This window comes from Euphorbia lathyris, chromosome 2, assembly GCF_963576675.1.
Source record: "Euphorbia lathyris chromosome 2, ddEupLath1.1, whole genome shotgun sequence".
Lineage (NCBI taxonomy): Eukaryota > Viridiplantae > Streptophyta > Magnoliopsida > Malpighiales > Euphorbiaceae > Euphorbia > Euphorbia lathyris.
Genome location: NC_088911.1, coordinates 121,838,418 through 121,852,726, shown reverse-complemented (window position 1 = coordinate 121,852,726; position 14,309 = coordinate 121,838,418). Strand labels below are relative to the sequence as shown.

General features: G+C 36.9%; 1 protein-coding gene across 5 annotated transcripts; it reads right to left on the bottom strand.

Moving 5' to 3' along the window:
• Nucleotides 1-4,532: 4,532 nt before the first annotated feature.
• Nucleotides 4,533-9,040, bottom strand: LOC136219759 (B3 domain-containing transcription factor VRN1-like). Of its 5 annotated transcripts, none has more exons than XM_066007277.1 (9): nucleotides 8,752-9,039; nucleotides 6,916-8,130; nucleotides 6,621-6,756; nucleotides 6,039-6,540; nucleotides 5,832-5,974; nucleotides 5,467-5,752; nucleotides 5,239-5,385; nucleotides 5,019-5,164; nucleotides 4,533-4,933 (listed from the first exon to the last, which is right to left on the bottom strand). In XM_066007277.1, exons 3-9 carry the CDS (start codon nucleotides 6,726-6,728, stop codon nucleotides 4,700-4,702), a joined length of 1,566 nt encoding a protein of 521 aa, XP_065863349.1. In that variant the 5' UTR covers nucleotides 6,729-6,756; nucleotides 6,916-8,130; nucleotides 8,752-9,039; the 3' UTR covers nucleotides 4,533-4,699. The 5 variants fall into 5 exon arrangements, with proteins under 5 accessions (XP_065863349.1, XP_065863350.1, XP_065863353.1 ...); XM_066007278.1 differs by having other exon boundaries at nucleotides 6,916-7,111; XM_066007281.1 differs by having other exon boundaries at nucleotides 5,019-5,143; nucleotides 6,916-9,040.
• Nucleotides 9,041-14,309: the final 5,269 nt, after the last annotated feature.

Below are 14,309 nucleotides of genomic sequence, written 5' to 3'. Positions count from 1 at the left end.
AATTGAAGGTTGTCCTTGTTAAGGAATAAATAACGAAAGTACTCGTATCCGCCTTCAAAATTGGTTTTGTTTTCTGATTTTTTTTCTTACACATCATGTATGATTAGTAACACGGCGTGTGAATTTTTTATTATATATATGATTTTTTATGAACGCAAAAATAACAATATATTTGCTAGTTAATTAACCTATTTACAAAGCGAACAACTAAAGAGATGCAAAAACGAAAATAGAAAATATGAACCGAATGAAAACACGTACAAAAATAATTTATTTTGAAAATTGGAATATTTTTCTCTTTTCTCTCTTTTTTTTTTGCCGACAGAAATGCTAACTTATTTTGTCCACGAATAGTCTTATGGGCTATGTTGTAAGTACAAAATCATGTTATAGTCTCATATAATAAGATGCCCAATAATATTTCTACAAGAGGGATGCCAGTTTCCATGTCGATGATCTTATTTTTATGACTTTCTTTCCGCATAATAAAGTATAATTGTAAACTAGAGTCTACATAAATAAACAAGGTTAAGAAGTAGAAACCTCGTGATTTGTCCGGATGGTAGGAAAGTAAAGTAGACTAGCGAAAAGAAGAATCGTGGTCTGCAAACTTGGTCCGCTGTTTGAGTTAACAAACTTCATAGTGATCATAGGCTCTGGAAAAACATAAGTTGTTGGAAGAATCATTTGAGGTATTTCTGGGGTGGATTCTCGATTAATCTCTTGATCTTGACTGCCCCCCAAACCATGATCATAAAAGTTTTCTTCATCTTGACAGAGTTGCGAATTATAGTCGTAGAAAATATCTTCCTTATTTTCCTGAGTTTCTGAAGCCGCTTCTTCTTCGATATCACAACTTTTCATAAAATCTTTTGATTTTGAAGACTTCACAAGAATGAGAGATTCTTTTAGAATAAATTCTTGCACCTCTTCCAGTTGGATGCCCCTCGGGTTGGATACCTCATCCTTTTGACTAGATTCTGAATCATAGCTCCAAGAAACGTCTTCCTCATGTTCTTGAATTTCTACAGGTCCTTTGTGGATTCCATCCGAGTTAGAAGTGCTTGATGGGTCGTCACCCTCCTGACTAAAATCCGAATTGAGGTTATGAGATATATTTTCCTCCTCTTCCTGGGCTTGTACAACTGTCTTCTTGTTCACGTCAAGACTCCCTGGAAATTCTACTGACTTTGGGGCATTTGCATCTATGGGCAATACTTCTAGAGTGGGTTCTTGCTGAATTGCTTCCTCTTTACTGCCCCCGAATCAAGATCACTAGACACGACATCATCATCTTCGCTGGATTTTGAAACGTAGCTCCCAGAAATATCTTCTTCATCTTCTTGAATTTCTATACGTGCTTCATGGATGCCTCTCGAATCAAGATCATTGGGAGCATTATCATCCTCTTGTATGGACTCAGAGTCATAGTCGTAGGGATCGTCTCCATGCTCTTGACTTTCTATTGTCGTCTCATCATTAGGCATCTTTGTTTTTGGAGGAGTTCGGTGTGTGGGAGATGCCTCTAACTTCGTATTGTGATGAAATTCTCCCTTTTGGATTGCCCCCCATTAGCTTTCGATGCAGGCTCTTAAAGAAGCCTCTACGTTAGCCGCATGTTTCTCGAGTTGGTCCATTCTTTGTTGATATTCATCGTCCTTTGATTGGCTCTCATCCATAAATAATGATTCGATTTCTCCATCATCCTCAACAACTTGGACTGCTTCCACCTCTGCCACACGACTGGAATCCTTGAAAGAATTTTGGTCATAACTCATATTAGAGCACACAATATTTTCATATGTCTTATGCTCGATTGGAGCCATGACCGTACTTTTTTCAAAGCAAGATTGCCGACAAGGATGATGAAAATGGAGGTTTTCATCCATATAATTACAAATATAACTATTTCGGTAATGAGGATTACTCATCCGTAGATGCTCCCATACTTAAACATAATCAGGACCATATGGATTCTTATGGGACTCCTGGACTTGCTCGACATAGCAACCATATCGATCATCATAGAATGACGTAGTTTGAACATAAGCACAACACTTGTAGTCAATATTATGCTCATCACTATGAATGAACTGAATATAGTCATCATTGTAGCATGTAAAGACGGTGTACCAATGGACCCATAATCCGGTTGCACTTATTGTAAAATGTCGATCTCGATTGAAACTACCAAAATACACCGGTAGCGTAGCATCCCTTGCATCTTCATATGATGTCCTCGTCATGGTTCGATTGCTTTGCACCTATTGACATTTACCAAATTTATCATGGAAATAAAGTAAATAAAGCAAATAGATAAAATTGCATAAACTAAGAGCATGGAATAATAATAAGCTAAACTGAAAAGCTGAGTGTGAAAAAAAAAACCGTGTTTATAGGGAAAAGGGGAATTGAAATTTTTGAGAAAGCTTAAATAAAATGTCCCACTAGGCGTGCCAAAAATTGTTAGCGTTAGCTAATAAATTTTGGTAAAGTGGAAGTGGGATAATGAGTGTGGAAAAAATTAAGAACGTAAAAAATGGGTATAAACACAAATTTTGGTAGCTAAAAAAAAGGTCCCACTAGACGTGCCAAAAATTGGTAGCGATATTTTGCGAGTAACGCTAATTTTCAACCTTGTCACGTGTGGTTAGTGTTCGGACGTGCCATAGAAGATTATTTCTCAATTATTAAAGACGGTTAAGTTTATGGAATTTGCGCGCCAAAACTTGAAATCTAAACGAAGCGACTGGCGAGGGACGCAATGATTGAAAAAGTCCATCTTGGGTCTCTCGCGCCGTTATAGAAACTTTACGACATAAATTATTTTTATTTAAGCTAATGCGGGTAAATTAAAGACGAAAAAATAAAGGAAATTAAAGTGCGAAATTGACACGAGATTTTAGAAAAATTGGTATTTTATTGATATAAATCAAGGTTTAAATACATGTGTTCAAAGTAAGCATAAGAAAAAATGAAATTAATTATAATTGAAAATTTTCTATACTAAACATATAGCTAATTCAATTGAATTGGAAAAGCAAATCAAATACAAGGAATTGAAATGTAAATAATAATAATAATAATTTGGAATTCAACGACAAACTCGGAGCAACAATAGCTATCTCGGCTGGACGTTGAATTTTGGTGTCGGTTCGAGGTTCTCGGAACACCGCGGTTCATTGGCATGAGCGGAATTGATCTTGCCAATTTCTGACTTATGGTAGGTAACAATGGGGCAGATTTGACCTGCAACTTCGGGGGAACCGTATGAGTGCTTACGAATACGGAATCAAGTGAATCAAAAGGCTAAATATAACTTCAGGATGTCAAGAACATATGTTTAGAAGGGATCGAAGACTGAAATGAACTTTAAACAGACGAAAATAGGCCTAGAAAATCACTGGACGAATCTGGAAAAACTGGAAACGGAATGTTTAAAGAATTTGAGGTGTAAAGATTGACTTGTAAATAGAGCTTCTGGACACGGAATTGAGTGAATAAAAATTCCAAATTTAATTTCAGGAAGTCAGAAACAAATTTGTAGAAGGGATTGAAGGCAAAAACATCTTCTAAATAAATGAAATTGGACTTTGAAAATAACTGGACGAATCTGAAAAAATTAATTTAAAAAGCTAATGAATTGCAAACTTGAAGCTTAGGAATGCTAAATTGAATTGAAAAAACTTGAAAGGAGACTATTAGAACTTGAATTAAGGCTAAAGGCAAGCTAAAAGAAGGAATTAAAGCTAAGAAAAATGAAGAACAAAAAGGAAGAACCGAAGAATTAAGAACTTAAAAGGAGAGCATTGGAAAGAACCTTTAAGAAATGGTTTTTGTTGTGTTGAGTGAGTGCTTAATTATGAAGAATGAAGGGTCTATTTATAGCATTTTGAGTAATTAAACATCAACTAACCCTTATTTTTCTCTCTAATTTTGACCACTAACTTGCCACCTCACTAACTTCCTCAACTTCCATTAACCACCACCAACTTATTCCTAACTTCCCTCCACATCCATGCCACATCACCTCACTACCTTGTAGTTAGAGAGACTTTTAAAGCTTAGGCATAGGTGTGGGGATAGACTAGGCTTCATAGGTTAGCTCGTGGTTGTGTCCGGGTGCATTTGGAGAAGTCAGTGGACCGAAAACGGGCTCTGGACGAGGACTGACCTCTAGCTCGTCGAGCTGACTTCCAGCTCGCCGAGCTAGAGGTTAGCATATTTTTTTTTATTATTTATTCTTCTTATTTTTATTTATAAAAATTGGAAACTATACCCTAAAATTAAATATAAGTTTTCTATATACATGAAAATAAAATTTATTTATTTTGGACCAACACAAACTAAAAGATTAGAAAAGTCAGAGTTGACCTCAATTAGCTGTGTTATAGAATTGAACATTAAGCTAATTAGTCACGATTGACCATATATAATTATCTATGTCCTAGAATTGAACATTAAGCTAATTAGTCACAATTGACCATAATTATCTGTGTCTTAGAATTGAACATTAAGCTAATTAGTCACAATTGACCATAATTATCTGTCTTAGAATTGAACATTAAGCTAATTAGTCAGAATTGACCATAATTATCTGTCTCCTAGAATTGAACATTAAGCTAATTGGTCACAATTGACCTTAATTATCTGTGTCATAGAATTGAACATTAAACTAATTTACTAGACAGTAGACACATCAACCCCTGGATATGTAGACTTGTATTAGCAAGATTTCCCTATCAATCAGTTCAAAGGTGCATGTATCCCCGACTTTGAGTGAATTTTGCCTTGCAAAATCAACCCATCCTTCGCCAATTATGCCCAATTGTGGATATCTATTCAGCTTCATACACCACAATTTGTTATCAACTAGTAATCTCACTTTATGATTTCCTTCCTCTATGTCCTTCACAAAATTGAGGGGTAGACGCTGCACAAATTTGAGTTTCACTCATCAAGTCCATAGATAAACCAAAATTTCAATTTCATATGGAATTTTAAGATTGTCTAATTACCAGATAGTATTTATCCCTGTCAATGAAATTCATTGGCTGCATAACAACATCGAAAGCAGGGTTTTCAGTTCCACTGTTCAAATTGAGTCTTGGTCTACCCCTTTTCCCCTTTTTCTTGCTTGAGCCTTCATTCATGTTCTTCCCTCCTTTAGTAATAATGGAACAACGAAATCATTAAGGAATAGAAAATTAAAATTTGTGGTATCACATTCATATATACCTTCAACTTGTGTTTTAGGACTATCTGCGTTGGTCACAGAATTCTGCACCTTAATCTTCTTATGCTTTTCAGCGCATAACCTTTCAACTCTGAGGCGTTTAGGTTGTTTGCTGGAAATTTCTTTTGCTTTCCAGCTATTTCTATCACCTGAAACTCAACAGTAAATTAATTGAATTGAAATGCACAGAATGAATTCAAACAACTTCTGAATTGAATTTTGCTACTGACCAGACAATTTTCGAATATGGGAATATTTGGTCATGGAAACTCTGAAAACAGTCTTGTCGTCCTTGCAAGATTGAAGGAGAAGTTCAAATATAATGACATCACCAACATTTATATCATTTCCTTTGACAAATTCCCTCCAACCAGCATTCTTAATTCTCATTATTTCTGATCCAGAGTTCAATGAAGAATAGAATTCAATTGGCCAACTTTTCCCATCCAAATTATTGAGGACAGCATCACCACTGTCCTTCAAATATTGCCTCGCAAAGTTTAATGGTATTCCAGGCTGTTCAATTTATACACAGATTAGATTGATTAAATGTTGATTTTCAGATCTGTTGAAATTTGGACAATTAAAAACTTACCAAGACATTGGTGTTATGAACATAAGATGGTTGCATCACAATCCAGAATGAGGGATTATCAGATTTGAAATTAGCGATTGCTCTTTCAACAACCTTACCTTTTTCTTCCTTTGTGAGTGCTGTGTTCCTAATAAATCTCCTTCCTACAAACAAAAGCAAAATCACTAATTGGATATAAAACGTAAATAACCACAAACATAAACATACCTTGTTTAGCTTCATCATTTGGGTCCACCATTGGCTGCAACTTTTGCAGTTGTTCATCAGGACCAGGTTTTGGTGCCAAGATTTCAGTTTCTGGTTCATCGTCGATTACAATAGTTGGCTCTTTAATTTGTTCACCAGACTTATCTCCGTTACTGCTCTCTTTGATTTGTTCATCAGACTTAGCTGCGTTACTGCTCTCTTTAATTTGTTCATCAGACTTATCTCCCTTACTGCTCAAACTACAAGGATAATCTATCTCTGTAGCACTATTGTCACAGATGATGACATTGAATTCAGATACAGATCTATCGAATTCAAATACAAGAAAATATCCATATCTAGCTGAGAAATGATCTGTAAATTCTTTCCATCCATTTTGCATCCAAACAACTCCCTTAGATTTCACAAGATCAATCTTCCATTTTTGACCGGAAGGGACATTTAGGATTAGGGGACTTGAAAGATAGCGGCCATAATTTTTCACAAATCTTCTTGGAATGGCCTAATTTGTTGATCAAATAATATGATTAATTACAACATACAGTGATTAAAGAAGAAGAAGAAGAAGAATAGAAGGCTAACCGTCTTTTCACGCTGTTCTGAATCCTTGAGAATAAATTTGAAAAAATGTGGTTTCTGATCTGCTTTAAACATCAAGCACCCATTGTTGTTCTTTGAGGAAGAAGCCATTGTTGTTCAGAACTTCAAATGCTCTTCACTGGACAGGTTTTTAAGAACTTCAGTTTCTATGAATAAATACAATTTAGTACAGTAAATATGATATCTGTCAGTTTTAATATATTACCTAACTTAAAATATTAACTTTTTTTATCATTTTCCTATTTTCCTTCATTTTTCCTAATTTGTTTAACTTTACCTTTTTTAGATATGCTACCAACCATTCAATAGACATGTCACACCGTTTTCAGAGGTTGGAGCGGTTCTTTTTCGGGATAGAAAGTGATTCACTGTTGTCCGATTTAACCGGACGATTCCGACAGCGTCCCTTGGCCTGGTCGCCTATTATAACACACGATCCATGTTTCGCTTCGATCTCACATGTAACACCCGAACTATAAACATTAGATAATGCAACCTTAATATTTTTATATTCTTAAACAGTACAGAGTACATAAATCTTAAGTTTTGAAAATGGCTCTATTTTTCATTACTTTTGTTCACACATTTTAACCTTTACAGTTTTCATAATTTATACTAAAATACCTCAAGTCAACTCCTCTAAATACGAGTATTTTCCCAAACTTATTTCTCTCAGTCCTTTAAAACTTCTATCTCTTACCAGTTTCTTAAAATGTAATTTCTCGTCCAACTTTTCCAGATTTTAAATTAATTCAGCTATGTCCACGGCCTATTTCTATCGTAATGGAATATCACTGTGACGTATTCAAACAAGCTTCTATTTTTATTAAATTATATATTATGATTATCTCGTAAATGTGTAGTATCATTACCTTAGAGTATTATGTTTATTTTATTCATATTGTTTATTTTATGAATTTCATGCAATTAGCCAAACTCAATTTACCAGTCAAAACCAAACTAACACGTTTAAAACAGCTCTTCTTTACCAAATCAATCCAACTCAAGGTCTAAACCACCTTTAACCAAAAGAATCTAACTCAACCGTCTAAGAAGACTCTTTTTACCAAACGCATCATTTTTATTTTTACCGACCGAATTCAACACAACTCTAACACGACTCTTTTTATAACTCCAAGTCTAATACAATTTTTATCAAACAGACCGATATGATTTTTATCAAACAAAATAACACAAGTCAAATATGGTTTTTATAAAAAAAACACTCAAGTCTAAAAGGAGTTTTACCAAACGGAACCAATTTAAACGCTTGAAATGGTAAGGAATCATTCCTATCAAATTTTAACTAAATGAAGAAAACAACCATCTATAATCTGCCGAAAATCTTAGAATCCACAACAACTAGCTCTAATCTGCAGAATAAATTCTAGAAACCAATTTAGGAGGTCATCTTCCTCCTTCCTGTTTCCACCTGAACCCCAAGCAGAACAGCTACAGAACCTGCTTATTTGGAACCTCACACACAGAAACACTATAAACACGTAAACACCAAATAAAGGAGAAAGGAACATTTCCACAAACAAAATCAATCAAACAAGGTTTTAGAATGGAAATTAAAGCCTTAATACTATTATCCACATACAAAAATGACCAGTTAGTCCCTTAATTCCGAACAGGAACTTAGATTTCTCATCGGGACGAATCAGGGTGGGATCCAAAGTGCTCTCTAGAGCCTGTAATGGCTCTGATTGTACACAAAAACACATTTGAGGGTCTCAAATGACCCTCCTCAAACAAAAATCAACTTCAGTCCAGCAAAACATGGACTAGAATAAGAGGAATAAGACTTCAATCTCGAAATCACAGGGTAAGGCAGAAAGGAGCTGCAAATATACGAATAAAAACCAGAGCCAACAAAGAAAGCCTTACCCATAGACGTCTTAAACCAAACTAACACAGCACAACACCCATGTCAAACCGAGTAAACATAGCAAATTTAACCAAAAAATACAACAAGCATCTACCTCAAGCCAAAGACGCAGAATACCATACGCTTCTAAAGTTCTTAGAACTCGGGAAGAACTCGAAAAGAAATCGAGGCCGGAGAACAGGAGATAATGAAAGCAAGAGAACCACAAACCTTTGAACTCACCTTTGCATGTCGCTTATAGAGCCACCGGACCTCCTCAAGAACTCATCGGAGACGAGAATTCCAGCCGTTCCTAGACTTCGTCCGATGAGACCCAAAGGTCTGTAATGAGCAGGAAATAGCGGAGAATAGTTAGGATAACCACTGAGAGAGTAAACGAGAGTGAAATCGATGATAAAGGGGTCGGAATTCATGGAGCTCCCAAGAAAATCGATCGCCGGGAAGAAGCAGAACTCAACCGTCTCCCCTTCCAGACCTCTGTTGTATCCTTTTCCCCCACAAAATAATCGTGATAGACATTTATCTTCAAGAATAGGGAAAAGTTCATAAATTACTCTTTCAATTACTAAAATATACGGTTAGATCCCTAAATGTTATAATTTCTCCTTTAATTTATTTTGACATTTCAATATAACCTCCAAACTTCTAATTCGAGTGACTCTTCGTTAATTTATTCGCCTCAATTTTTGTCTTTATTTTCATCTTAAGAGTAAATCAAAATTGTTCATCCATCGAAGAAATGTAAATTCATCAGTAACTCGAATAAATCAATTGGTTTTCAATATGAACCATTATTATTTATTATCTCGATCACAAAATTCACCACGTATAACCGATCTCAATTCCTATTAAAATTACACGTCAAGTTATATCCCGAATCCGTAAAAATTAAATCGAATTGATATGAAAATCGTCCTTTGGATTAAAAACATCTTTTATATAAAAAAAATCATATTCTACTAATATATATGTAAAATAAACTAATAAAAATTGTTTTTATTTTAATAAAATATGAGTATGTGTATATTATATACGAAATTCTAAAAATAGATTAATTTGAAATGTTATGTAATTTAACTTTAAATTATAATTAATATGAAAATTCTGGACACAGACGTGACATCACATCCTCATTCTCATTTGATTTTGGAGCTCGACCTTCGATGCTTGAATCATAACTAATAGCCTATATATATATATATATATATATATATATATATGGGTCCTTTAAAGTTATATATGACAATAATATTATTGTTTTATTAATGGTGGTGATTTAATTTATAATATGTCAAACGTATAAGTGTTTATCTTATAAATGTCAAAGTAACATTTAAGGGCTTCGGAAGGCGGAGGGGGGGATTGTTGCGTTGGGTCTGCTTGGCGGGCAGAAGGAGGATGGCGAAGGGCGCGATAGGGGGTGTAGATCTGGTTCGGATTGAGCGGCGATGGTTGGATCTGCAGTATGGGCGGCGATGGCTGGTTCAGATGGCGCTGGATCAGAGGGCACGGATCGGTTCGAGGTTAGAAAGGGAGAAACTGGGGAGGCGGGTGCGCCGGTTTTGGAAGGGATGGTTAGGGAAGGAGGATCTGGAGGGGATGTCGGATCTGGTGGGATCGGGCGGTCTAGACAGTTAGACATGGCGTCGACGCAGCTCGGGAAAGCCTTAAACTCATCCTTGATTCCAGGAAATATGAATTTTTCGTGGAAGGATACTGTTATGGGGGTTGTGGAAGAGAATAATTCCATTATAGGAGGGATGGTGGATGAGGAATGGGATGAATTTCTGTCAGATTCAGATATTGATGATGATGAGCAAGTTGATCCTTTGTGTCCTATTATCCGTCTATCGTCTGCTGAAAAATGTTCGCTTCGGTCCAAATGGAAATGGTCCTTAATTGTGACTGTCCTTGGGAAAAAAATTCGCTTTAATTATTTTGAATAGAGAATTCGTGCTCAATGGGCAAAAAAAGGGAAAGTCAGTATCACGGACTTGGAAAATGATTACTATGTAATTTAATTTTACACAGGCCGAAGATTATGAAGCGGTTATCAATGGTGGACCCTATATCATATCTAACCATGTTCTTGCCATTAGGCCTTGGGTCCCTAATTTTAATCCAAACGATTGTTCAATTAACAGGATTCTAACCTGGGTGAGATTCACAGGCCTTCCGATTGAGTATTATAATGAAATCTTCTTAAAAACGATTGTTGGGCTTGTTGGAAAGGTCCACCATGTCGATAAAACCACTGTATGATGATGAGCAAGTTTATCCTTTGTGTCCTATTATCCGTCTATCGTCTGCTGAAAAACGTTTGCTTCGATCCAAATGGAAATGGTCCTTAATTGTGACTGTCCTTGGAAAAAAAATTGGCTTTAATTATTTTGCACAGAGAATTCATGCTCAATGGGCAAAAAAAGGGAAACTCAGTATCACGGACTTGGAAAATGATTACTATGTAATTAATTTTACACATGCCGAAGATTATGAAGCGGTTATCAATGGTGGACCCTATATCATATCTAACTATGTTCTTGCCATTAGGCCTTGGGTCCCTAATTTTAATCCAAACGATTGTTCAATTAATGGGATTCTAACCTGGTGAGATTCACAGGCCTTCCGATTGAGTATTATAATGAAATCTTCTTAAAAAAGATTGCTAGGCTTGTTGGAAAGGTCCAACATGTGGATAAAACCACTGTTGGTGCTGAGAGAGGTAAGTTTGCTAGGGTTTGTATTGATATTGACCTAGCAAAACCCCTTTTGTCCAAATTTTGTCTAAAAAATACTATCTATTTCATTGAGTATGAAGGGATTCATAATATCTGTTATGAATGTGGGTTGTTTGGGCACAACTATGAGGGTTGCCCTAAAAAGAAGAAGGAATGTGAGGTTGTTACAAAGGCTGCTTTGGTTAGGGAAGAGGGGATCCAAGGGGATGGGAGAAACTTTGGTCCTTGGATGGTCGCCAAGCGTTCCGAGAGAAGAAGGACGCGTGCTCTAGTGGCCCATAATCTTCCTCCTGATATTGCTAGTAATCAGAGTCTAATCCAGAAGGATGCAAGAAGGAAGGAGTTGCCTAGTCAGAAGGATTGTGATGTCTCTGGCAATCCTTCAGATGGATGCTCGGGATCTAGGTTTGGGGTTCTTCTAGCAGAGGAAAATCAAGAACCTGGTCCTACTAATGAGCAAATTGAGTTGGAAATGCCAGACCTAGAACCTGTTGATCCTATTGTTAACAATGTGGATACGGTTAATCCTTTGTTTGAAGCTAAAGATGCTCCCCAGGATTATTCTTAGGCTTAAATTCTTCAAACTTCGGGAAGAAATAAAGAGGTTAGTCATCCTAAACTCAGTATTGAGACTAGGAATGGGAAAACCATGGAGGTGAATAAAATGAATACAAAAAAGCAGAAGGGTACTCAAAAGAATTTTCAAAATTCCTTTAGTACCTTGGAGAAAAGGGGGGCGGCAGGTACCGCATCTAGGCTCTTAGGAGCCCCGAATAAATATCTGGCTTAGCTAGGCGGGCCTGGGTTTGCTGTCCTCTCTTGATGGATCTGTTTATTTGGAATGTTAGAGGAGCGGCAAGCAAGGCGACCCGTATCCATGTGAAGGATTTAATTAAGCAGTTCAATCCTTCTTGTTTTGCTTTATTAGAAACTAAAGTCAGTGGAGCTAAAGCTGATGAGGTGGTTAGTTTATATAAAATTTGGAAGTGTGTCAGGTCGGAGGCCACGGGCCGGGCTGGTGAGATTTGGCTTTTCTGGAAGCCGAATCTTCTTCTGTTTGATATCGTAATCATGGATAGGCAATTCATTCACAGCAAAGTTACTTATCCTGGTAATAAGCCTTTCTTTATTACTATTGTGTATGTTGATCCTATCCTTGCTAATCGCAAACATCTTTGGGAGGCGTTGTATTCTTTAAGTACGGGTATGGTGGATGTTTGGTTCATCGCTGGTGACTTTAATGACATTTCTCTTATGAGTGATCAAAGAGGGGGAGGGAATCATTATATTAATAAGTGCCTTAATCATAAACAAAATATGGATCTTTGTGGTCTGTCGGATCTTGGGGCTGCTGGTCATAAGTTTACTTGGAAACGTAATAGTACCTTCGTTCGTTTGGACAAAGTTTATGCTAACATTGTGGCCCAAAGTAGGTTCCCTGAAGCTGCTGTGTTGAATCTCCCCTTCCGTCACTCTGATCATTGTCCAATTTTAGTCAGGTTGGTGAGAGCTCCTCGTTCTAAAGGGACTAGACCTTTCAGGTATCTGGTGGCTTGGGAGTCTCATCCCGAGTTTAAGAATTTTTTTCATGATAATTGGAAGCCCCAGTCCAACGTGCTAATGGCTGCGGAGGGTTTTAGAAGTAACGTGGTGGGTTGGAATAGGAACATTTTTTGCCACATTATCAAAAGAAAACAGAAAATTCTAAGTAGGATGGAAGGCATTCAATGTATCTTGGAGGCTAGATGTGACCATAGCTTGAGTTGTCTCCTTAGATCCCTCCAGAATGAGCTGGAAGCAGTGCTGAGGCAAGAAGAGCTGCTTTGGTTTCAGAAATCGAGGAAAGCTTGGATTAAGGATGGGGATAGGAATACAAGGTATTTCCATCTATCTACTGTTATCAGAAGACAGAGAAATCGGATTAATGCAATCAAGGATCCTAATGGGAATTGGGTTTATGAGGATGAGGAAATCCGTCTCTTGGCCCTCAACTTCTATAAAGACTTATTTAAAGAGGACCCGGTGGATTTGGCTAGAGCTCTTACCAAAACTATGTTTCCTACGGTTGGTGAGGATAAGAGTATTGATGCTTTTCACCCTATTGATCAGAAAGAGATTAGTCAGGCGGTGTTTAGCATTAGAGCTACTAAAGCGCAAGGGATTGATGGGCTTCCGGTCGGGTTTTACCACAAACATTGGGATACTATAAAAGATGGTATTTATAGCTTCATCAAAGGGGTTTTTAATGGGGTGGAGGATATTAGGCTTGTAAATAAAACTCTTCTGGTCCTGATTCCAAAAGTGGATAAACCTTCTTCCTTCTTACAAATGAGGCCTATTAGTCTGTGTAATATGCTTTATAAGGTGATTACCAAAATTGTGGCTAATAGACTTCGGTGTATCCTTCCTGATATTATTAGCCAAAACCAAGGTTTGTCCCAGGCAAACAGATGATGGACAATATTGTTATCGCTCAGGAGATGGTTCATTCGATGAAGGTTAGAAAGGGTAAGCGTGGTATTGTGGCCCTGAAACTGGATCTGGAGAAAGCTTATGATCGGCTGAACTGGAATTTTCTTCTTGATAGTTTGGGAAAAGCTGGAATCCCGGATACTTGGAAGAAGTTGATTGAGGTTTGTATTTCTTCTCATGTTTTCCAAGTTTCTATTAATGGTGATTTGTCCGAGGAGTTTTCTCCGTCCCGAGGCATTCGTCAAGGGGACCCTATGAGCCCTTTCTTATTTGTAATAGCTATGGAAAGGTTATCTCATCTCATACAAGATGCTGTGAACTCTGGAAGGCTCCATCCGGTTTCTATTAATAGATTTTGTCCCCTGATTACCCATCTCTTCTTTGCTGATGATGTTATGTTATTTGTTGATGGAAGTGAGGAGCAAATTGGGGTGATTATGGATATCCTGACCAACTTTTGTTCTGCTTCAGGCCAGAAGCTTAATATCCATAAGTCTAGCATGTTATGCTCTAAAAATATGGATCCAAGGATTTGCAAGAAGTTGAGTGAGATTTCTGGTATTCCTCTTA